Source organism: Furipterus horrens, unplaced genomic scaffold (assembly GCF_987537825.1).
Source record: "Furipterus horrens unplaced genomic scaffold, mFurHor1.1.pri manual_scaffold_6, whole genome shotgun sequence".
Classification (NCBI taxonomy): domain Eukaryota; kingdom Metazoa; phylum Chordata; class Mammalia; order Chiroptera; family Furipteridae; genus Furipterus; species Furipterus horrens.
In genome coordinates, this window is record NW_028327176.1 from 86,702,922 (window position 1) to 86,728,392 (window position 25,471).

Sequence of the window (25,471 nt, forward strand, 5' to 3'; positions counted from 1 at the left end):
GCTCTCTGGGCCCGCACCCCGAGGGTATAAGCAGGGCATAGAAACTGCTTTCCTTCCACCACTCGCCCAGGCCTGAGGGAATGATTAGGCCATAGGGGCAGAGTTTATAGCACCAACCTACCGTTTTCCCAACTGCCCAAGTCTTATCCGTAGGACGTAAAGGCTCCCCCGTGTCTCTCCAGTCCAGTCTTAAGTTCTAATGAAGTGTATAGGCGGGGGCAGCAGGAAGACTCCAAGTCAAACACAGAAGTGGGTGAAAAGGACACCCTGCAAACCTAACCCCAATGGTTTGGGTGCTACAGCCCTCTGCAAGGGGCTGTGACAGCCACAACCAGAGCAGGTAGGGAGCTGGCGTTGAGGGAGCGTCAATCCCATGGACAGATCAAGGGGATGGTATCCAAGGAAAGCCGGTGTGGGGGAGCCAATGTAGCCCTTGGAACATCTTTGAGGCTGCACAGCCATATACCCAGCCCTTGCTCGTGCCATTTTAACTAGGGGCCACCTTCTTCCACCAGGTAGGTTACTCATGAAATAATCCACTCTAAAACCAATGCAGCCACTTTGGCCTAAAGCAGCTAGAGGTTAGAGGTTACCATGTGTTCCTACTTTTTCAACACCACCAGAAGGGATGTAAGCCCAGGATGTATTTGGAGATGCAGGTGACCTTGAAGCAGAGATGGGGTTACTTGAAGGCCCCAGGAGAAAGGAAATGGGAGAAGTGTGTTGTGTCATATTAAATATTTATTGTTCTCTGCAAACTGACTTTGGAGTACCTTTCAAGCCAGGAGAGGAACTGGTTAGTGTTCAAGTTGCTGAGATAGGTCAAACAGCTACATAAAAAAAATCACTTTGCGTGGGCGGGGCGGGGCAGGACTCATTGACTTGGAGGCAGTTTCCCTTTACCAGCAATTTCAAAAGCTGAGGCTTCACGCCTCAGGATATGGTGACAAGAGTTGAATGAACCAGAGATTGAGGCAGTGAAGGTTTTACCAGAGGAAGAGGAAGAGAAGAGTCTTGTTTTTTTGAGGGTTTTTTTTTGGGGGGGGGGACTGGGGGTGACAAAAGACAAAATTGGGAGAATGATGTCATTTTGGAAGCCCAGGGAAAAAGGTGGTCTTGGGAAACCTGAAGACATTGGGAGATTCAGAAACCCAAGGAGATCCAGCTTACCCTGATGAGGCAGGGTTCTGGGAATGAAGGCAGGGTAAGGCATGTCAGAGACCTGGGAGGCAAGGGGAGAACTGAAGGGGAACGCGAGGTGAAGAAGGGTATGGGATGTGGGGTATAGGAGTCCATGGAGAGGGCTGGTGAATCCCAGGGTCCCACACATCAGAAGTTGGGCTTGTGCTTCTTGAGCTCCACCATAAGGTGGTGAATGTTGATGAGCTCAGCCCGGGCAGGGAGAGCTCGGAGCTGGGGCTGAGATAGCACCCGGTGGAAACGATGATAGAGCTGGATCAGCTGGGTCAATGCTCCCTGGTCAGAGAAAGTCAAGAAGAAGTGATGCTAAGAATGATGATTAAGAATCAGATTAGGGCTTATCCAGAACTTGGGGCACAGCTGGTAGGTGAAGATCAAGGGTCACTTGGATGATGGTGAGCCCAGGGAAAAGGGGGAAAAAATTAGTGATGGGGAAGAGTGGGAGTGGGGGCTGGGAGTTGCAGGTCACCTGGATGATACTAGTTCCATTTCTGAAGTTGGTGAAACTCCGCATTACATCCTGACTCAGAGATTCCACTGATGATTTCCAGGAACTACCAAAGCCACGGATCAGCTGAGTGACCCGGGCTGATGGTAGGAGGAAAGAGATAATGTCAGATAGGGACAAGGCTAAATGATCTTTGACCCCGCTAAGTCCTCCCCAAGGCACAGCCATCCTCACCATCCAACCCCTCTTTTCTGGTGTTTTCCCGACCCATTCTTTCCTGCTCCGCCCACTCCCCATCTAATACACATTCTCTCATTTTTCTTTTCCAGTCAGCTTACCACTGACCCTATTACTATCACACCACCCTCATACCTTCTTCCCCTCGAAGTCGCTCAGCCTGTCCACGCTCAATCAAAGCCTCCGCCTCCTTCACAAATGCCACCAGACCCCCAAAAGGGGGAGACAGCAACTCTTCAATGAATTCCTGGAGAAACAAACACACACACACACACACAGTTGAATGTCCAGTGTCAGCGGACTTTTCCAATTCTGGTATCATGACCAAGGCCTTAGAATACTCCCAGAGCAGAACAGCTAAACCCTACAAAGGTCATACACCTTAAGAAACTGCTGGTCTCACACGAGTTAGGGAAAATCTTCAAGGCTCCCTCTCCTCAGAAACAAAACAAAACTAAGAAAACTAAACTTGAGCTTGGAGCAGAGCAACAAGAAATATGGGTCCGGGCTGGAACTAGAGAGGTGGGCGCTGGGAGAGGCAGGGCTACCAGAAGGCAAATTGCCACACTGACTCTTGTATGGAAAGAGCCTGATGCCAGTCTCAAGTGGGGAAGCTGAGTCTCCTTGAGAACCACAAAGAGGGGCTGATGTAGACCCAGGCGGATGGCATCTTTCAGCTACTGCAAAAGTAGAGACAAACCCTTTCTGAAGGAAAATAGTTTCAACCCAACTTAGGTCCATATGACTCCCACTGACTGAGATCAAGCAATGACCTCAAAAGATCACAGACACATAAGAAAGCACTGAGCCCTGGCTGGTGTGGCTCAGTGATTGAGTGCTGGTCTGTGAACCAAAAGGTTACCAGTTTGATTCCCAGTCAGGGCACATGACTGAGTTGTGGGCTAGGTCCCCAGCTGGGGGCGTCAGAGAGGCAACCAATCAATGTATCTCTTGAACATTGATGTTTCTCTCCCTTTCTCCCTCCCTTTCCCTCTCTCAGAAAATAAATAAAATCTTAAAAATAAAATCTTAAAAAAGAAAACAATGAGAGTCAGTATAGACAATAAGTAATGGCCCTAAGGCCTCCAAAAACTGCCAACAGTTGTACACTCTTTTTAATTTACTGACTGATTGGTCGACTGATTTTAGAAAGAAAGAGAGAGAAACATCACTTTGTTGTTCCACTTATTCATGCATTACTGGTTGCTTCTTGTATGTGCCCTGACTGGGGATCGAACCTGCAACCATGGTGTGTTGGAAAGATGCTCTAACCAATTGAGCTACCTGGCCAGGGCAGTTGTACATTCTTTATGAAATGTTTAAAGAAGTTAAAGATACAGACACAGACCCTGGCCAACTAGCTCAGTTGGTTAGAGCAATACATTATGGTTGCAGGTTTGATCCCCAGTCAGGGCACATACAAGTAACCAATGAATACATAAAGAAGTAGAACAACAAAGTGATGTTTCCTCTCTCTCTTTAAAAGCAATTTTAAAAAAATTTAAAGGTGACCTAACAAAAGAAAACCTTTAAAAAAAAATACAAACACAAAGATGACTAGTTAACAAGAGAAGGAATGAAGAAACTTGAAACAAATGTAACTTTTTAGAAATTATTTAAAAATAAAAATGTGCCCTGGCTGGTGTGGCTCAGCGGATTGAGCACCAGCCTGCAAACTAAAGGGTTGCCAGTTTGATCCCCAGTCACAGCACATGCCTGGGTTGCAGGCCAGGTCCCCAGTTGGGGGCACGAGAGATACAACCACACACTGATGTTTCTCTCCCGCTCTTTCTCCCTCCCTTCCCCTCTCCCTAAAAAAATATATATTTTTACATATATACATGTTTTAGGGGTTCCAGTGAAGATGGTGGCAGAAGTGAATGCAGTCACTCGAATCCTTCCACAACCATGTCAAAATTATAACTAAACTATAGAACAACCATTATTCAGAACCACCTGAGATCTAGCTGAACAGAAGTCCTACAACCAAGGATATAAAGAAGCCACAAGGAGAATGCTATGAGGAGTGGATATGCAGAACAGGCTGGTCCCCACCCAAGAGTGGTGGATAAATATTGGGAGGGTTATCTGGGCTATGGAGGTTCCCCCGAGGGGAGCACAGGATCCCAGCCCCACATCAGGCCCCCCAGCTCAGGGTTCCAGAGCCAGGAAGACAAGTCCCCGTAACTTCTGGCTATAAAAGTGAGTGGAGATTATGGCTGAGTAAGACAGAGAACTTTAGGAGTCCTAGGCAGTTCCTCTTAAAGGGCCTGCACATGGACTTACTTGCACTTTCTTGCTCTGAGCTCCAGCACTGGGGCACCAGGGACACAGAGGGAGTAACTGAGTGGTCTAAAATCAGGGCGAGAGACGGAGGGGCAGCTTTCTCTCAGACAGAAGTGCTGACAGCATTGTTCCTGTCCTGAGCCCTCCCCCAAAGTGCCATATCTGAGTCTACATCAACCAGGCTAACACTGTCCCCCTTGTCCTGGTGATTACCTGAGAAGCCACTACCCCCACCCCACCCAACTGTGGACCCACACAAGCTGTTTCCAGTGACTTTTCCAAACAAATGGTCTGTTTTTAAGTGGCCCCAGGCCCAGGCACTAGTGGCAGCCCACCTTGGTTTGCAGCTTGGCCTCTCCTGGGTACCTCCAAGCCCAGCACAAGTAGCAGCCACTTGCAGACTACTTTGGAGCTCATGCTGCGTGACGCTGGGCAGGGCACAGGGACAGCTGACCTTGGCCTGCACTTCCCAGGAGTCCCCAGGGCCATTGTACCTGGTGGGCAGCTTCAGACCACATCAAACACCACCATGCAACCACTTCAAGGGGCACACATTCAAGGGGCAGACTCAGTGGGCACCAGAGCCCTGCTGAAGTAAGTCCTGCTTGGTAAGGTGAGCCCCTGTACAGTGGTCACAGCCTCGCAGCTGGTCCTCGCAGCTGATTGGACCAGGCATAAATCCTGCTCACTGAGGTGCCAACAGCAATCAAGGCTCAACTACAACTGGAGGGTATACAAAGCAGAGAACACACCTGGAGTTCCCAACCTGGTGACTGGGGAGGCTCTGCAACTGAACCCTACAGAACACCTACTATATAAGGCCACTCTATCAAGCACAGGAGACACTGCAGCTCTTGGTGATACATAAAACACATGGAGGGAGGCAGGCAAAATGAGGAGAGAAAGAAACATGACCCAAATAAAAGAACAGAACAAAGCTCAAAAAAAACCCCACTAAACTAAATAGAGACAATCTCCCAGATGCAGAGTTGGAAACACTGGTTATAAGGATGCTCAATTAACTTAACAGGAAGAGTAGATGAACTCAGTGGAACTTCAACAAAGAGACAGGAAATACAAAACAGAAATAGAAAACATAAAAAGAACCAGTCAGAAATGAAGAATACATTACCTGATATGAAGAATACATTACAGGGACTCAACAGTGGAGTAGATGAATCAGAGGATCAAATCAGAGGTATGGAAGATAAGGAAGCAGAAAACACCCGATCAGAACAGCATAAATAAAAAAGAATCCAAAATAATGAGGGGAGTGTAAGGAGCCTATAGTAAATTTACTATTTGCATCATGGGGGTGCCAGAAGGAGAAGAGAAAGAGCAAGAATTTGAAATTTATTTGAAAAAGTAATGAAAGAAAACTTCCCTAATGTGAAGAAAATAGACACACAAATCCAGGAAGTTAAGAGAGCCTTAAACAAGATGAACCCAAAGAAACCCACACAAAGACACAACAAAATTAAAATGGCAAAGGTTAAAGACAGAAAGAATCTTAAAAGCAACAAGAGAAAAGCAGTTAGTTATCTACAAGGGAACTCTCATAAAACTGTCAGCTCCACAGAAAATTTGCAGCCAGAAGGGACTGGCATGAAATATTCAAAGTGATGAAAAGCAAGGACCTACAGCCAAAATTTCTCCACCCAGCAAAGATTTAGCATTGAAAGTCACATAAAGAGCTTCCCAGACAAGAAAAACCTAAAGGAGTTCATCACTACCAAGTCAGTATTATAAGAAATAATCATGGGTCTTCTTTAAGAAGATAAAAAATAGGAATACATACGTATCTATCAACAATTACTTTAAATGCAAATAGCTTAAATGCTCCAATCAAAAGACATATGGGGGAGGGGGGAGTGAAGGTGGCAGAGGGTATAGGGGGAATAAATGGTAATGGTAAAAATGCAATAATAAAAGGCATACGGAGGCTGAATGGATAACAAACCAAGACCCTTACCTATCAGATGAGAAGACTCACAGAGACTGAAAGTAAAGGGATGGAAAAAGATATTTATCCAAGTGGAAATGAAAAAAAAAAAAAAAAAGCTGGGGTAGCAATACTTGTATCAGACAAAGTAAGACTTTAAAACAAAGGCTATATAACAAGGGACAAAGAAGGACCCAGCAATTCCACTTCTGGGTATTTATCCAAAGAAAGCCAAAACACTAATTCGAAAAGATATATGCATTAGTGTGTTCACTGCAGCATTATTTACTATAGCCAAGAGATGGAACAAACTTAAATGTCTATCAATAGATGAGTGGATAAAGAAGAGATGCATACTCAAACCATAAAAAAGAATGAAATCTTGCCATCTGCAACAACACAGATGGACCTAGAGGGTATTGTGCTGAGTGAAGTTAGTCAGACAGAGAAAGACAAATGCCATATGATTTCACTTGTATGTGGAATCTACAAAACAAAATAAATAAACAAGCAGAACACAAACAGACTCACAGATACAGAGAGCATTTTGAAAGTTGCTAGATGGGAGGGGGATTGGAAGATGGGTGAAAAGGATGAAGAGATTAAGAAGTATAACCTGGTAGCTATAGAATAGTCACAGGGATGTAAAGTACAGCATAGAGAATACAGTCAATAATATTGTAATATGTATGGTGTTGGATGGATACTAGATTTATCACGGTGATCATTTAGTAAGTTATATAATGTCTAATCATCGAGTTATACCCCTGAAACTAATATAATATCGTATGTCTACTGGACTTGGAAAATAAAAAGTTATTTAGCCCTAACCAGTTTGGCTCAATTGGTTGGGCATCATTCTGCACAGCAAAAGGCCACCCGTTTGATTCCTGATCAGGGCACATGCCTGGGTTGCAGGTTTGGTCCCTGGTCTTGAGGAGCTTATGAGATGCAACCAGTTGATGTTTCTCTCTCACACCAATGTTTCTCTACCTTCTTCTCCCTCCCGTCTTCTCTCTCTAAAAAATAACAAAATTAAACCTTGAAAAAAATTAAAAAGTATTTAAAGTCCAAAAGTTTGAAATTTAATCTGCTACATAGCAGATTAGAAATACCTGAATGATACTCAAATTTTAACTTATAATTGAATAACTCAGAATGCAGCACAGACAGATGAGATGGATAATTTTGAGACACTGAGAGGTATAGACATCTAATTAATGGATCTAGGCAGTGATTACTGATGGATACTGACAAAAAGAGTCAAGAAGACATTAATGTGCCCTTGATGGCAGTACACACCACTACTTCTCAAACATCCTTGTAAAAAATATATAAAAATCTAATTAGAGTCTGATCAACTCCTTCTGTCTAACCATACATTTATGGGAAAAGAGGAACAGTTGAACCACACCACGGAATGCAATCAGCAAAATCCAAGCTATATATCATTCTACATGACAAATGACCAAGTGACTCAATTTCTTCCACAAATAAATTGCAGAGGAGGAAGGCAAAGGTGGAAGGGAAATCTATAGATTAAAAAGAGACATATGTATGGACCATATATAGATCAAATATGAGGTAATGAAGGAAATTTGAACACGTTATTTTATTTTTAAGTACTATATATTTTATTGATTATGCTGTTACAGTTGTCCCAATTTCTTTTTCCTTTGCTCCCTTCTGTGCAGCAACCCCTCCCTCCAGCAGTCCCACCAACCTTAGTTCATGTCCATGGGTTGTGCATATGATTCTTTGGATTTACCCTTTCCCGTACTACTCTTAATATTCCACTGTCTGTTCTGCACCCAACTATGCTTCTTAATCCCTGCACCATTTCCCCTCTTCTCCCCCTTCCCCCTCCCAGCTGACAACCCTCCAAATGATCCCCATACCTATGATTCTGTTCCCACTCTTGTTGTCTGCTTCGTTTTAATTTTTAGGTTCTTTTGTTGGTAGTTGTGAGTTTGTTGTCATTTTAATGTTCATAATTTTTATCCTTTTTCTTATATAAGTCCCTTTAATATTTCATATGGTTTGGTGATGATAAACTCCTTTAGCTTTACCTTGTCTGGGAAGCACTTTTTCTGCCCTTCCATTCTAAATGATAGCTTTGCTGGATAATCTTGGTTGTAGGCCCTTGCTTTTCATCACTTGGAATACTTCTTGCCAGTCCCTACTTGCCTGCAAATTTTATTTTGAGAAATGAGCTGACAGTCTTATAGGCACCCCTTTGTAGGTAACTCTCCGCTTTTCTCTTGCTGCTTTTAAGATTCTCTTTATCTTTCACCTTTGGCATTTTAATTATGATGTGTCTTGGTGTGGTCCTCTTTGGCTCTAGCTTGTTTGGGACTCTGTCCTTCCTGGACTTGTATGTCTATTTCCTTCACCAAATTAGGGAAGTTTTCCTTATTTTTTCACTTAAGTTTTCAGTTTCTTCCTCTTCCTCTTTTCCTTCTGGCACCCCTATGATTCGGATGTTGGCACGTTTAAAGTTATCCCAGAGATTCCTAAGCCTGTCCTCATTTTTTTCAATTCTTGTTTCCTCATTCTGTGATGGTTGACTATTTCTTTCTTCCTTATGTTCCAAATCAATGATTTGAACCCTGGTTTCATTCCCTTCACCGTTGGTTTCACGTGCATTTTACTTCGTTTCACTTAGCATAGCCTTCACTTCTTCCCTTCTGCGTTTGTCATACTTAATCTTGTCTGTCAAGTCTGTGCACATCGTCATCATCAGTGTTTTGAACTCTCCATCTCTTAGGTTGGCTATCTCCTCATCGCTCAGCTCTCCCACTGGAACCTTGAACTGCCCCTGCTTTGGGGTCATACGTTTCTGTCTTCTCAACTTGACAGCTTTCTGTGTTTGCCTCTGTGTCTTAGGCAGAGCTGTCACACCTCTTACGTTGTAAGGGGTGGAGCCTTAGGTGTTCATCAGTGCTGGGCACCCATTCCACCACATTGTGGTGTTGTGTTGGGGAGGGGTCTAAAAGGAAACAATGATGCTTGCCCAGCACTCACCCCTTTTCTGGGCACTTCTCCCACTTCCTGTAGCTGACTCTGTTGAGTCTAACTGTTTCTTCCTCCACCCCAGCCCCCACTGGTTTTCATAGTCAGAGGCAATGTAGCTATTTTCTCTGGTGGTGGAACCGTGAGTTGCGTGGTCTGGTCTGGGGCTGGGATCACTTCCCAGGTTTTCCTCCCTACTTTTAAAATGTATGACTGCCCTGGCTGGTGTGGCTCAGTGCACTGAGTGCCAGCCTGCAAACCAAAAGTTCACTGATTTGATTCCCAGTCAGGGCACATGCTTGGGTTACAGGCCAGGTCCCCACTTGGGGGTGTGCATGAAGCAACCAGCTGATGTTCTTTCCTTCTCTTTCTCCCTTCCTTCCCCTCTCTAAAAATAAATAAATAAATAAAATCTTTTAAATAAATAAAATGGCTGTGCTTTTCAACGCTGCCTCAGCCCATGCCACAGCCACTGCTGCCACCATACTGCATCCTCTCCCCTGCTCCACCCCTCCTGTCTGGCTGAATATTTCTTCATTTCTTCATTTGTTGAACTTCCATGTAGTTCGATTTTCTGGAACTTCTGGTTGTTCTTTTTTAGTTTTGAGGTTGTTGTAAATTCCCTCTTAGTTGTGAGGGAGATGGAGCATGTCTACCATGCCTCCATCTTGGCCAGAAGTCTGAACACTAGCTATTTTAAATGTGATAAATTTTTAATGTGTGACAACATATTGTGGTTTTAAAAACACATCCTGCTACAAATGAATAATGATATATAGGATTTAATTCAAAATAACTGGGGTAGCGACCACGGGAAGAGGATGAACAATGTGTGTTGGTACAAATGAAACAAAACTGTGACTGTTACTGGTTGAATGCCTGTGATGGTACCAGGGGGGTTCATTGCACTGTTCTCTGTATTAGCATATACATTTGAAATTTTCCATAATAAAAAGTAAATTTTTTTTTAACGGAAGAAGGAAATTTAAAAAGAAAAAAAAAACATGGATACAATAAAAAACCCAACCCAGAGTAAGACTTGTTAAGGTAAAGGTGAAACTTTTATGCCATTTAAAAATAAACTACTTCCACCCTGACTAGTGTGGCTCAGTTGGTTGGGTGTCGTTCCGCAAAATTGAAGGACAATTCCCAGTCAGGGCACATGCATGGGGGTTTGGTCCCTGGCCAGGGCATGCATAGGTAATGATCAATGTTTCTCTCCCTTTCTTTCTTTCTCCCCCCCTTCCCCTTTCTCTAAAAATAAATGAATATAATCTCAAAAATAAATAAATAAATAAAACTATTTCCATTTAAATAAAATCTTTTCAACTCTTCCCATCAAATGTCTACTTATATCCCCTGAAGGCTGTCAGGTAACTAATAAGAGACTAGTGAGACATCCTCAAGAATGGATCTTTCTGTAAACAAGAGATCTTTCTTTGTGATGCAATTTTGGATAAAGATTAAATAACTAAATTAAACCTATTACAGTTGCCTCAATGCAATAACCCACTCACATCTTAATAACCTAGCAGTGAGAGACAAAGGAAGTGGACTGCAAAGGGAAGTTCAGCTAACAGAGATGACCTGCCCTCACACAGTACCATGAGTGATCCTGAAACATGGCTATTCATAACTGATATGTGCTGTGAGTATAAAATACATACCAGACTTCGGAAGCTTCAAACGGGAAATTTTTAAAAATAAATTTATAATAAAATTGTGTTGGTTATATTTTGAAATGATAGTATTTTTGGATATAGTGGTTTAAATAAAATACGTTTATTAAAGTCATTTCACCTGCTTCTTTTTAATTTTTAAAATGTAGCTACTAGAAAAATTTAAAATTACTTAAGTAGCTCATACTGTGGCATGCATTAGATATCTATTGGACAGCACTAGTCTAGACTTGGTCTAAATTTTCTTTATGTTCTCTATCCAGAAAAAGAAAACATTCTCATAGTAGAGGAGTGATCAGAGGGAAATAGTGCACACTGTGCTTTAGCTAGCAATCCTACCCACACAATATTAAGCAGCAGCCCATCAAAAAGGACTGGGAATTGGGCAAGATGGAGGCATAGACAGACACTCTGTGTCTCCCTCCACAACTAGGAAGGAATACAACTGCCTCAAAACTAGAAACAACCAGAAGTTCCAGAAAATCAAACTGCATGGAAGTCCACCAAACAAAGATATAAAGAAATACGCATCTAGACAGGTAGGAGCGGTGGGGCCGAGGCAGAGAGGACGTCGTGTAGTAGCAGCAGCAGTAGCAGTGGTAGCGGCAGGCCAGCATAAAGCACAGTCACATGTTTTAAAAAGTCAGGGACACCTGGGGAGCATTCCCAGCTCCTCACCAGACCTCGCAGCCCACGGTCCCAGCACTGGGGAAAATCAAGCCTCATTGCTTCTGACTTATGCAGACCAGTGAGGGTTGGGGTGGAGGCAGAAACTGCCTATCTCAGCAGAGTCCGCTTGTTTAAAGGGCCCCCACGGTCCTAGAACGTCCGCAGACCCACCCACTCTGGGAACGACAGCCAGGGCAACAGCTAGAGAGGCGCCAGTCTGGTGTGGATGTGGGAGAGGTGCCTAGAAAAGGGGTGAGTGCTGGGCAGGCAGCATTGTTCCCTCTTGGACTCCTCCCCCACATACAGTGCCACAACATGGTGAAACATGTCACCCTGTACTGATGTATACCTAAGGCTCTGCCCCTTACAACGTTAACAGGAGTGACAGCTTTACCTGGGATGCGGAGGCAAACAAACACAGGAGCCTGTCAGAATGAGGAGATAAAGATGTATGGCCCAAAAGGGGAAACGGATCAAGGTTCCAGTGGGAGAATTAAGCGGTGAGGGGATAGCCAACGTAACAAACCTGAGGAGACAGACAATCTAACAGATGCAGAATTGAAAACACTGGTGATAAAGATGCTCACAGGCTTCACAGATATGCTTGACTATGGCAAACACATAAGAGAAGAAGTGAAGGTTATGCTAAGTGAAACGAAGGAAAATCCACACAAAACCAATGGTGAAGGGAAGGAAACCGGGGTTCAAATCAATGATTTGGAACATAAGAAAGAAAAAAACAGTCAACCAGTGCAGAACGAGGAAGCAAGAATTGAAAACACTGAGGAAAACTTCCCAAATTTCGCAAAGGAGATGGACATACAGGTCCAGGAAGCACAGAGGGTCCTGGGCGAGCTGGACCCAGAGGGGACCACACCAGGATGCATCATGACTGAGATGCCAAAGGTGAAAGATAAAGAGAGTCCTGGGGGCAGCAAGAGAGAGGCAGAGAGTTGCCTACAGGGGGGTGCTTTTAGAACTATCAGCTGATTTCTCAGAGGACACTTTGCAGGCAGGAAGGGACTGGCAAGCAGTATTCAATGTGATGAAAAGAAACCTACAACCAAGATTACTCTATCCAGCAAAGCCATCATTTAGAATGGAAGGGCAGAAAAAGTGCTTCCCAGACAATGTGAAGCTAAAGGAGTTCATCATCACCAAGGTCTTATTATATGAAATGCTAAAGGGGCTTATTTAAGAAAAAGAGAATCAAACCTATGAACATTAAAATGGCAACGAACTCACGACTATCAACAACAGAACCTAAAAAAATAAAAACAAAAACAAATGAAGCAGACAACCAGACTGGAAACAGAATCATAGGTATGGGGATCATTTGGATGGTTATCAGCTAGGAGGAGGAAGAGAAAGAAAATATGGTGCAGGGATTAAGAAGCATAATTGGTAGGTACAAAATAGACAGGGGGAAGTTAACAATATAGGAAAGGGTGAAGCCAAAGAACTTACATGCACGACCCATGGACATGAACTAAGGGAGTGGGATTGTTGGAGTGAAAGGGGATATTGGGTGGAGGGGAGCGAAGGAAAAGAAATTGGGACAACTGTAACAGCATTATCAATAAAATATACTTTAAAAAAAAAAAAGGAGTACAAATACATAGTTACGGAATAGCCATGGGGATATAAAGTACAGTATAGGAAATGGAGTATCCAAAGAACTTATATGCATGACCCATAAACATGAACAAAGGTGTGGGGATTGCCTGAATGAATGGGGGGTGCTGGGTGGGAGGTTGGCAAAGGGGAAAAAATTGGGACAACTGTAATAGCATAATCAATAAAATATAATTTAAAATAAATAAATAGATTTAATAAGACTGAAATCATATCACACCTCTTCTCTGACCACAATGCTATTAAACTAGAAATCAATCACAAGAAGAAAACTGAAAAACACACAGACATGGAAGCTAAATAACATGTTATTAATTAATGCATGGGTCAACAACGAGATCAAGGAAAAAACAAAAAACTGGTTCAAAACAAATGAAAATGAGGACACAGCAATCCAAATCAGTGGGACAATGGGAAAGCAATCCTAAGAGAAATTCATAGCATTACAAGCCTATCTCAAAAAACAAGAAAATTCTCAAATAAACAATTCATACTTAAAGGAACTTGAAAAAGAACAACAAACAAAGCCCAAAGTGAGTAGAAGGAAAAAAATAATAAATATCAGAGCAGAAATAAATGAGATAAGAGTCATTCAATGAATCCAAGAGCCGGTATTTTGAAAAGATAAATATGATTGACAACCCTTTAACCAGATTCATCAAGAAAAAAAGAGAAAAGACCCAAATAAATAAAATCAGATGAAAGAGGAGAAATAACACCTGACACCAAAGAAATACAAAAGATTGTAAGGTAATATTATACACAATTATATGCCAACAAACTGGACAACCTGGATGAAATGGATAAATTCCTAGAAACATACAAAGTTTCAACAATAAATCAGGAAGAATCAGAGAATCTGAATAGACAGATTATACCTAATGAAATTGAAGCAGTAATCAAAAAACAAGACGGCTTCACAGGTGAATTTCACCAAGCATTCTGAGAAGAACTAACACCTCTCCTTCTCAAACTAGTTCATAAAATTCAAGAGGAGAGAAGGCTCACAAACTCATCTTACTAGGCCAACACTATCCTATATCCAAAATCAGATAAAGACACTACAAAAAGAGAAAATTATAGGCCAATATCCCTGATGGACACAGATGCTAAAAGCCCCAACAAAATATTAGCAAACTGAACCCTGGCTGGTGTGGCTCAGTGGAGAGAGTACCGACCTGCGAACTAAAAGGTTGCTGGTTCAATTCCCAGTCAGGGCACATGTCTGGGTTGCAGGCCAGGTCCCCAGACAGGGATGTACAAGAGGCAACCTATCAATGTATCTATCACATATCGATGTTTCTCTCCCTATTTCTCCCTTCTTCTCTAAAAATAAATAAATAAAATCTTTTAAAAATATTAGCAAACTAAATATAGCAATACACCAAAAAGATCATACCCCATGATCAAGTGGGATTTATTCCGGGAATGCAAGGCTCATACCACATTCACAAATCAATAAATGTGATTCACCATATAAACAAAATAAAAGATAAAAACCACATGATCATATCAATAGATGCAGAAAGAGCTTTTAATAAAATCCAGCACCTATTATGATAAAAACTCTCAGCATAGTGGGAATAGAGAGAACATACCTAAACATAATAAAGACCATATATGACAAACCCACTGCCAGAATCATACTCAATGGTCAAAAACTACAAGCATTCCCCCTAAGATCGGAAACAAGACAGGGATGTCCACTTTCACTTCTCTCATTCAACACAGTACTGGAAGTCCTAACCACAGCAATAAAACAATAAGAAGTAGCCCTGGCTGCTGTGGCTCAGTGGATTGAGCCCTGGCCTGCGAACCAAAGGTTCACTGGTTCGATTCCCAATCAGGACACACGCCTGGATTGCAGACCAGGTCCCCAGTTGGGGGCACGTGAGAGACAACCACACATTGATGTTTCTTTCTCTCTCTTTCTCCCTCCCTTCCCCTCTCTAATAACAAAACAAAACAAACAAAAAACAAGAAACTTCCAGTCAAGATGAAGACATAGGTAAACACAGCTCACCTCCTCACACAATCATAGCAAAAATTATACCTAAAATACAAAACAACAATCACCCAGAATCATCAGAAAATTGAGCTATATGGAAGTTCAACAACCAAAAGAATCTAAAAAGTCACATTCATCCAGATGGGTAGAAGAGGCGGAGAGGTGGAGACACAGAGATGCAGATCGGGTGGGTGGTCCCACACGTAAGTGTGGTGCATAAAAATCAGGAAGGATACCTCGGGAGCAAGGGATCTCAGCCCCACACCAGACCACACAGCCCAGGGTTCCAATACTAGGAAGATAAGTCCCCATAACTTCTGGCTGTAAAAACCAGTGCAGGCTGGGTTGGCAGAAGAAACTGCAGGATTCTCAGGCATCTCCTTTTAAAGGGCCCAAAACAGGCTTAGGACTTATGCAGACTCACTCCCTCTGGGCTCCAGCATCAGGACAACAACTGGAAGGGGATGAGTGGCACATGGGGAGAAGTGGAAGTATCTGGCATCAGGGAGAGTGCCAGGGGACAGCTTCCTCCTGGACAAAACCCTAAAGCCAGGCAGTGGCCACTGTCTCTTTTCTGGGCCCTCCCCAACACAGAGCCACAGAGCAGAGATGCCATATCTGAGACTCCATCAATCTGGTTCTCATAGGTTGCCCTGCCCTGGTGATTACCTAAACTCCACCCCATTCAACTTTCAGGTGCACTTTTCTATGACAGGCCATGCTACTAAGTCTGGGAGTCAAAACAGCTCTACCTAATACGTAGAAACAAATACAGGGAGGCTGCCAAAACGATGAGACAAAGAAATATGACCCAAATGAAAGAACAGAACAAAACTCCAGAAAAAGAACTAAATAAAATAGAAAAAGGTGACTTGTGGCCAAGATGGAGGCCTAGACTGACATGCTCAGTCTCCCTCCACAACTTAAGAAGGAATATAACTACCGCAAAACTAGAAATAACCAGAAGTTCCAGAAAATAAAGCTACATGGAAGTCCAACGTATGAAGTTATAAGCAAGTGGTGCTCATCCGGACGGGTAGGAGGGGCGAAGCCGGGGCAGAGAGGTCAAGCTGTGCTGGCGGTGACAGCTGTGGCAATGGCGGTGGGATGGTGGTAAGCACAGACACCCGTATTAAAGGGGAGGCGAGAAGCACCTGGGGAGCACCCCCAGCTGCAGACCAAACCCGTCAGCTCACGATTCCAACACTGGGGAAGGCAGACCCCCATGGGGAAGGCAGACCCCCATTGCCTCGGACTGTGAGGCCAGAGGGGTGGGGACGGAGGAGGAGGCTCCCAGTCTCTCGGAGGAGAGTGAACAGCAGGAATCCATCTTAAACCCCCGCCCCCACACAAAACGCCACAGTGTGGTGAGAAGGGTCGCCTGATAGTGATGAGTGCACAGGGCTCCACCCCCTATAGCATAGGAGGTGTGACAGCCCTGCCCAGGACGCAAAGGTAAACACAAAACTGTCCCAATCACGCAGCTGACCAGACAGCAAATATCTCATTTAATGGATCAGTAGATAGGAAATCTTTCTGAGGCACAGTTCAGAGCTTTGGTTATATGAATGCTTACAGACCTAACAGCAGATCTTAAATAAGATGGGAAGGAATGAAGGCTAGCCCTGCTGAAATGAATGAAAACACATATGAAACTAGTGGTGAGGGAAAGAAAACCAGGGATCAAATCAACAAATCAGAAGATAGGGAAGGAACAAACAGTCAACCGGTGCAGAAAGAGGAAATGAAAAGTGAGGAAAATGAGGAAAAGCTCAGAAAACTATGGGACAGCTATAAGCAGGCCAACATCCAAATCATAGGGTGCCAGAAGGTGAATAAGAACTAGAAATGGAAAAATTATGTGAAAAAATAATGAAGCAGAACTTCCCTAACTTGGGGAGGAAAAGACTTACAGGTCCAGGAAGCACAGAGAGTTTCAAAATAACTGGACGCAGGGAGAACTGCACCAAGACACATTATAATCAAAATGTCAAAAATTAAGGATAAAGAGAGAATCTTAAAAGCAGCAAGAGAGAAAAACAGAATTATGTACAAAGGGGTTCCAATAAGACTATCAGCTGATTTCTCAAAAGAAACTCTGCAGGCAAGAAGGGACTGGCAAGCAGTATTCAATGTGATGAAAAGCAAGGACCTACAATGAAGATTACTCTAACCAGCAAAGTTATCATTTAGAATGGAAGGGCAGATGAAGTGCTTCCCAGATAAGGTAAAGCTGAAGGAGTTCATCATCACCAAGCTATTATTATATGAAATGTCAAAGGGACTTACTTAAGGAAAAGAAGATCAAACTTAAACGTTAAAATGACAACAAACTCACAACTAGCAACAATTAAATCTAAAAGATAAAAACAAAATCCAACTAAGCAAACCAGAATAGGAACAGAATCATAGGTAGGGGGATCATTTCGAGGGATGTCAGCTGGGAGGGGGGAGGGGGACAAATGGGGAAATGGTGCAGGGCTTAAGAAGCATAACTGGTTGATATAAAACAGACAGGGGGAAGTTAAGAATAATACAGGAAAGGGTGAAGCCAAAGAACTATATGCACAACCCAAGGACATGAACTAAGGGGGGTGGGATTGCTGGAGGGAGGTAGGTACTGGGAAGAGCGGAGCTAAGGGAAAAGAAATTGGGACAACTGTAACAACATAATAAAATATACTTAAAAAAATAAAAATTAAAAGTTAAATTAAATTAACCTTTCCACTAATTAATAATAAGTAAGTAAAATTTAAAAAGACAAAATAAAATAAAATAGACCAATAATGACAGCAATGTTGTGAACCAAGAGTTATAAGTCCGAATCTGTATAGTGGAGTCCATTTACTGCTACTTCCTATACATGCACTCACACACTCACACATACACAGGGAACAACACACAGGACTGTCCCTTTCCTTTTCCTCACACCCCTACCTGTGTCCGAGCATTAAGCAGCTGCTGGAAACTCTCAACCTCTTTGCTCTCATCCGCAGCCCGCTCCTAAGGGAAGACAAAGGGAAATCTGAAGTTTGGGGAGAAGCAGCCCTCACTGTGGGATATCCCCTTCCTTCTGCATTTACTGAACTTAGCCAATGTATCAGACTCCAGAATAAATGACTGAAGAACACCAGCATAAACCTGCCCTCAGACCTAGCACAACAGTGGGGGAACCCAAATTCCCTGGGTAGGGAAAAAGAGGGAGCATTTGTTACCATCAGCACACCCAGCATCATGTCATAGTTGTTGATCAGAAACACAAGCTGCTCCTTCCTTGATGAGAACTCAGCTGCCACTCGGAGGACAAAATTCTCCACTTCTACCTAGAAAAGCCGAAGGAGGTGACAGGAGAAGGAGAGGGCACATGGCCCTCCTCACACCCTAGCAGCTGCAGCTGGAGCTGCCCCTCACCTGGAGCTGCCCCAGCAGCTGCATCGTCCGCTCGTTGGGAATTGTCTGATTGATGCTGACAAGAGCAGAGGAGAACTCCGCATATCGGCGTGTGATCTGGAAGGTGGGAAGAAAAATCACATCAACCCCTTGACTCAGCCAACACAACCTCCCAGCTCCTGGAGCTGGCCAACCAACCTGTGACTCCTGCCTCCAATTCTACGAAGTGCCCAGTCATCCTGAGTGTAACCTCACTCCTGGGACTGTCCCTCACACCATGTGACTCCACATCCCGCTGGGCCCAACAAACCATGTAGACACTCCCCGCCCCACTGAAGCTTAGCACCCTGCCCTTCAGGAACCCTTTTGTTACCCTTGCCCTCCCTCACATAGTGGGGCCGAGTATCCAGGCCCCCAAGGCGCTGAGGGTCAGTGCTTCGGACACTCTGCACATTCATCTCCAGTATCAGCTCAAACCGTGGCCACAGCAAAGCAAGCACCTGCTCCCAGTACCTGTGGGCTTAACCAGAATCAGTGATCAGCTGGCCAGGAATGTCAGATCAAGGGTAGGGGTGAGGTGGATGGTCGGGAGGGGTGGTGTTTAGGTTAGGGTGTGTGCATGTGTGGGAAACCATCCAATTCTGGAGTATCCTTCAGGTTAACAGTTGGTGGCTGGTGCTGGTAGGATTGGGTATGAAAGGTGAGTCAAAACCAGTAGTTCTGCCTCCTGGCAGGTGAAAGGGAATAAGATCAATGGTATCAAGTCACTAGGCGCCTAAGGGTGAGACTAGGGTCATGTAAGACCAAGAGTTCATGTAAGACCAGCAGGGCTTCAAAAACCAGAACTCAGTGACCTGTCCAGGGCAGGAACATCCCTCTTTGCTGCAATGTTGCGGAACCGGAGGACAATGTGGATACAGAGAAAAACAGCAATGGCATCGTAGCAGTCCGTGAGATAGGACTCCAGGTGCTTCTGCAATTTAGGAACAGGTAAAGGATTGAAAGAGAATGTTACTTAGTCCTTTCCAGTCGCTAAAGACAAATGCATGTGCTCCTTTAGGGAATGTGGCACTGGGAGGAAGGGTGGGAGGGAGGGGAGAGATATCTAAAAGGGAAATGCCCCCTCCGTCTCGGTCCACTGACAATTCGGGTGATACTGCTGCCTTGCTCACCAGGATCTACGATCACAAGCCCAGTATAGAATTCAGGGTTGAGCACCAAAGTTTAGGGCCCCTCAGTTTTCAGATGCTAATGCCTGGGTGTAGATTAGCACTAGGGGGAGCCTTGGGGATCCCAAGCTTTGACGGTTTAGTAGGGAGTCACACTGTAAGTATAGGGCTTAGACATTTTAGAACAAAGGGTCCTGGTTTCAATACCACCAGAGCTATGATGCTCCTATGGTGTCAGTGAGGACTGAGGACACAGAGGTCTAAGAGCACAAGAACTAGGGATCTTACCAGCGTCATGTTGAGCGTACGGCCCATGACAGCGTGGAACAGGTCATGCGCAGCCGGGCCAGACACAACAAAGAATTCACAGATGAAAAGATATTCCCGGCAGGAATTGTCTAGGAGGGCATAGTGCTGGCTGCGAAAGAGGGCCTCAAATGGATACTAGGATGGGAGGGTAAAGAAGAGAGACAGGGGGATGAACCCCAACACTGATTCCCCAGATATAGCTGGAAAATCAACAACTCTGGGTATAGAGTTCAGGAGACTCTTCCAATCTAACCCCAATCTAGGTTGTTTTGAAACAGCATCCTGGCCCTGGCTGGGTGGCTCATTTGGTTGGGGCATCATCCCATACACCAAAAGGTTGTGGGTTCAAGCCCCAGTCAGGGCACATAGGTTGTTGGTTTGATCCCCAGTTGGAGCATGTATGGGAGGCAACCGATCAATGTTTCTCTCTCACATTAATGTTTCTCTTTCTAGCTCTAAAATCAATGAACATATTCTTGGATGAGGATTTTTTTTAAATAAATTTAAAAACCTTTAAAAAAATAAAAAGAAATAGCACGCTGAATGGGTGGGTAATGCAGCAAGGAAAGGCTTACAATAGAACAGCCCAACCCCACCTGCAACTCTTACATATACCTCTACACCTGCCTCAGGACATGTCACTGCCCTCATTGAGTCTCTCCCCCCATACGCCCTTAAATCTATAGTCCCAAACCCCTTCACATCGCTGAACACTAGGTAGATTGAAACAGGCCACTCCCAGGCCTCAACGGATTGACAGTGCGGCCTGCAGGGTGGGAAACTTCCTGGCCCACCCATCTCATGACTGAATCTTGTTCTTCCTCTTACCCTCTGTTCTCCCCTCTGGGCAGTGTGGGGTACCAGTATGGGGGCCTCCAGCTCAGTGGGGGAGATGACAGAGCCACGGGTCCCTAGGGTGAAGATAGTGTTTCTGCTTCGCAGTGATGGCTTCGAAAAGAATCGTGAAGGGTCAGAGTCAGAGAAAACAATAAGATCACAGCTGTGGTAGAAGATCAGATCAGTACCTCCAGGGTCTTTTGCAGCCCAACGCAGCCTGGATGCCCCTCCTTCCCACTTCACCTGACATCTGTGAATGGGCTTCAGGAAACCTCTATACCCCAATATAATATGCAAAACTAAGGATCAAAATGCCTTTTTTTTTTTTCTGGGAAGAATAGCCATAGCCTTCATCACATTATCAAAGGTTTTGGTCCCACTGAAAAAAGTAAGAAACAGTGTCTTGGAAGCTAGAGCCAGAAGCCCCCTTGTTCTCCAGGCCTAGCATGAGGGTTCCTCAGCTGAAGGATATCTTTTTTTGCTGTATCTTCCACTCCCATTAGATCATCCTTTTCAGCGACTTCCTCATACTAGAGAAAAGAAAGCAAAGAGAACTGGTAAACATCTCTTCCCACAGTGCCATAAAAATTGTATTCTTACATTGTTCCCCCTTGCCCAGCAGTAGTCCTTCCTCCCAGCCCAGATGCTCAGGAATGCCTCTCCCTCCTTGACCTCACCTGCACCTTCATGAGCCGCCCCAGGTAGGAGCGGTAATAAGACAGATAGATCTTGCCCAGTGTCTCCACGTATTCATCCCGGATCTCCTTTGCTGTTGCTCTTTCATTGCCCAGCAGGAACTGATAGAAGAATCTGGAGAGGCCAGGGACCAGTCAGTCTCCTTGCCTCTCCAAGGAACCAGACACCACACTTGGCTGCTCAGAGCTCAAAGAGGCCATCCTTCCCATGATGACCTGTACTTCAGCAGAGCTGTCTGGGGGATCTGATAGTTGGTCATTGGTTTTCTGAAGGAATAAATCTTCTGAAGGATGAACTCTCGGATCTTCGTCACTGCCTAGACATGGGAGACCAAACACAGGGCATGAAGCTGCCACCTGCTTACTATTTAGGAGCATATTAAATGAAGTAGGAGGAAGGGTGGAGAATATCTCTTCAGTGTTTTTAAAGATTTTTCAGGGGAACCCAGAGATGTGAACATGAATTCTACCATGGTAAAACAGGGTAAAGTTCTTGGGGGCAGGCTATAATGAGCTATGCCAGGAAAATCAAAATGAATGTGTTGGGGAGGCTAGTTCTAATAGTCTCTAGGGTATCCCCCACCCCTCACCTTGACCCGGAGCCGGTCAAGGACACCTCTGACGTCTGCACAGGCTGCTGTACCTCTAGCCTCCTGCTCTCGGACTGCAGCTGCCTTGGCATCCAGTTCCTGCAGCTGTTCCAGGAATCTGGGCTCTGTCACTGGTGCCTCCAGAATTGCCCTGGGTAGCAGGGAGAAGTGGGATAGGGTATGAGGGAGACCAGACATCCCTAGACTTCAAATCACATCCCTTACATCCAGTCTCTGTCTCCTTTCCCTTCGTATGCTATATCGTAGTTAGAATTTATATACAGTTTTCTGTTCCTGGACCCCCTCACTACCTACCTGGCCCTGGATGATTCTTAATCTTTGATGCCTAAAGCATGCATTGAGGTTAGAAAGAGTTGTTAACCCAATCATCAGTTTCTGGCAGGGACCTAATAACCTGGAGCCAGGGAACCCATGTGGTAAGTAACTTTGGTCAGCCCAACCCACCTACCTGCTATACACATTGTGGCCCTTCAAACTAGTAACTCACGTGACCAGAGCAGAGGGCACTACCAGACCATCGACAAGCTCCCCAAGTTTCCCCCGAACTGCCTGGCGGTTTCGAAGCTGAATGTTCATGGCTCCTGACTGTTCCTGCAGTGTCCGGATCTCAGAGCTGATAGAGCTGAGGTCACTCTGAAAAGCTCCCAACATCTGCTCCATGCGCTGGGGAAAAGGCAGAAGATGTTGCTGGAGCACCAAAGGGTTGGTAGGGAACAAGTAGGCCACTTAAGTGCATTGGTGAAGTCTCCAGTATCTATCAGCCCACAAGGGTAGCAGGTGATAAGGAAAGAGGTACCCCAAAGGCCACTGGCAAATAACATTAGTTACGGCAATAACAAAAAAGGTTGCTGCTCTGGCTTGTGTGGCTCAGTGGACTGAGCGTGGGCCTGTGGACTAAAAGGTTGCCAGTTCAATTTCCAGTCAGGGCAACATGCCTGGGTTGCGGGCCAGGTCCCTAGGTGGGGACGTGCAAGAGGCAACCAATCAATGTTTCTCTTGCACATCAACATTTCTCTCCCGTGCCCCTTTAGGTTTATGATCTAAAGAATGATACCAGAGACCGTGATCTGGTTCAAGGTTGTTTCTTTTTAATTGGTTGATTTTAGAGAAGGGGGGGGGGGGCGCGTAGATTTGTTGTTCCACTTATTTATGCATGCATTGGCTGACTTCTGTATGTGCCCTGACCAGGAATCGAACCCACAACCTTGGCATATCAGGACGACACTCTAACCAACTGAGCTACCCAGCCAGGGCTGGTTCAAAGTTATCTTAAGGATTACAGGTCATGGTCACTTACCTCAAGGACAGCATCACAGGCTGTAATCTGGTTGTGCAGAGATGCTATGTTCTCACTCTCTTGGATATCTGACCCACAGAAAGTCAAGGTGCCTCACTGTGAAGATGGAGATCCTCAGACCTGCAGGACCTCTCCAATTTCCCCCTGAGGTGACAAAAACCTCAGAGAGAAGATGTCATTCCCAGCTAGGCTGTCTGCACCATGTTCCACAAAATCCCCAATTTTAATAACACCACCCTTTCCCTCTGCTGGAGGATACAATCCCGAATGGATTTCTGCTCAATCTGCTGTAGCTCCAGCTCTACCTGCTTTGAATAGTGACGGAGATCCACACCCTGCGAGAACATAAACATGACATATCAGGAAAAAGTTACAGCAAGAAGACATTGGAACAGAATCAACAAAGGACTAGAGCGTAAGAGGCCAGGATGATGTAAGTGCATGAGATGTTTCTTTTTTTTTTTTTTTTTTTCTTTAAGGGGAGGGTAAGTGTTGCGGTGGGGAGGGTAAGTGTTGCGGTAGGGAGGGTGGAGGCTGGGGGCTGGTTAGTATAGTAGAAAACCTCACCGTTTTAAGAGCTTCCTTTACTAATTCATCCTCCAGATTTGCCTGAATGTGAACTAGAAACAGAAGTTTATTATAAGGGTTCAGTTCCACAGCTCCCTCTCCCCACACTGAACATCTGCACACCAATCCCTGCCTTATTACTTCCAGATTACAGGCGCTCTGCATCCATCCCATGCCATCACTTACCATCCACTTCATCCAGGATAAATTCATCAGAAGTGATGTCCAACTCTCCAAGCTGCAAAGGTTCCTGAAGACCAGGACCACCTCCCTGGAAGGCATAAGGGATACAGGGAAAGATGGGAAGAATGAACTATAACAGGAATAATCCCTAATCCTTCAAGGAGGAGAGAGGAACTTCTACTGGGGAGCCATAGGTATGGAGTCAAAAAATTCCAAAAGTCTCACATTGTACCCGCTCTACAATTTGGGACTGACGGACAAGGAGCCAAGCAAGCCACAGAGAATGGAGGTGTCTGAATGAGAAGAATTAGGAGTTGCAGAGACCAGAGCAGAACTTGCAACTGAATTCAGGTGCCCCCAGACTCCTGCTAACTTACGTGTTCTATCACAATCCCTCTGGGAGCTCGTTTTTCTAGAAATGTCAGCTAACACACAATGTTCACCTGCATGCCAGGTGCCATCTTAAATATACTCATTTGTCTAACCAACAACCTATATGGTAAGTCTTATTATTTTCTTCACCTTATCTGTATGGTAAGTGATGGCACAGAGAACTGGCCCAAGGACACACAGCATGAAAGTAGCAGAACTGAATTAAAACACAGGCAATCTGGCTCCAGAGGCCATGTTCTTAACCTTTACACGGCACTGCTTCTCTATTCTGCCCCAAAATTTGGAGGTTAGTTGAAATTGTGCCCCGGGAATCTGAGTCGACCATTCGCTGAGGTCGATCCCACGGAGGGCTACGAAGAGTACCTCTGGTAGCAACCGAGTTCCCACCCTTATACCTAAACCCAGCCCAGGTTTTTCTGACGCAAGGACGACCGAACGAGATTCCGGAGGAGAAAAAGCCCTGCGTTCTCACCTGCGGTCCCTCCTCCTCCTCCATATCTGAGGCTCCGGTCCGCATCACCAGGTCCCGGGCAGCTGCCGCCATAGTGGCAGCGGCGGCCATTCTGCGCAGTCTCACTTCCGGCACCTGTCAGTCGTGTCAAGTCCGTTCTCCCGAATGGAACTACAAGGCTAGAGTGTCGTGCACGGCGCGAAATCGTTCCCAGATATTTGCGTTAAATTGTTTGACTCCAGCTCTCCCTTTGAGCTCTAACCACTTCACCCAAGTACAATGGGAACTGGAAGTCTTACGCACGATCTCACCCGGAACCTTCGCTGCTCTTACACCCCAAAACTTGACGAACTGTAAAGAACCGCACCGGAAGTTGGGGCAACTAATTGAAACTCTGAGTAGTCCAATGGATTCCTCCATCCCTAGAAGCTCTTCACCAAGATCGCCCCGCCT

At 44.8% G+C, this 25,471-nt stretch overlaps 1 protein-coding gene across 1 annotated transcript; it reads right to left on the minus strand.

Annotated features, from left to right (window-relative positions):
- Positions 1-723: 723 nt before the first annotated feature.
- On the minus strand, positions 724-25,437 carry VPS52 (VPS52 subunit of GARP complex). The gene is made up of 20 exons (XM_090282197.1): positions 25,040-25,437; positions 24,178-24,262; positions 23,992-24,044; positions 23,684-23,759; positions 23,425-23,492; positions 22,615-22,790; positions 22,107-22,257; positions 21,733-21,833; positions 21,499-21,631; positions 21,294-21,351; positions 20,813-20,946; positions 19,964-20,119; positions 19,361-19,479; positions 18,896-19,019; positions 18,528-18,623; positions 18,332-18,439; positions 18,054-18,119; positions 2,021-2,132; positions 1,670-1,788; positions 724-1,476 (listed from the first exon to the last, which is right to left on the minus strand). Exons 1-20 carry the CDS (start codon positions 25,127-25,129, stop codon positions 1,330-1,332), a joined length of 2,172 nt encoding a protein of 723 aa, XP_090138323.1. The 5' UTR covers positions 25,130-25,437; the 3' UTR covers positions 724-1,329.
- Between the last annotated feature and the right edge of the window lie 34 nt (positions 25,438-25,471).

Bases quoted from the DNA above. Each gene is read 5' to 3' on its own strand.
- VPS52 (XM_090282197.1), bottom strand. From the start codon at position 25,129: ATGGCCGCCGCTGCCACTATGGCGGCAGCTGCCCGGGACCTGGTGATG. The intron at 23,493-23,683 runs GTATCCTCCAGC...TCTGTGGGTCAG, and splicing joins GCAGAAATCCATTCGGGATT to ATATCCAAGAGAGTGAGAAC. The intron at 22,258-22,614 runs GTGAGTTACTAG...CCTGCTACCCAG, and splicing joins GTGCCCTCTGCTCTGGTCAC to GGCAATTCTGGAGGCACCAG.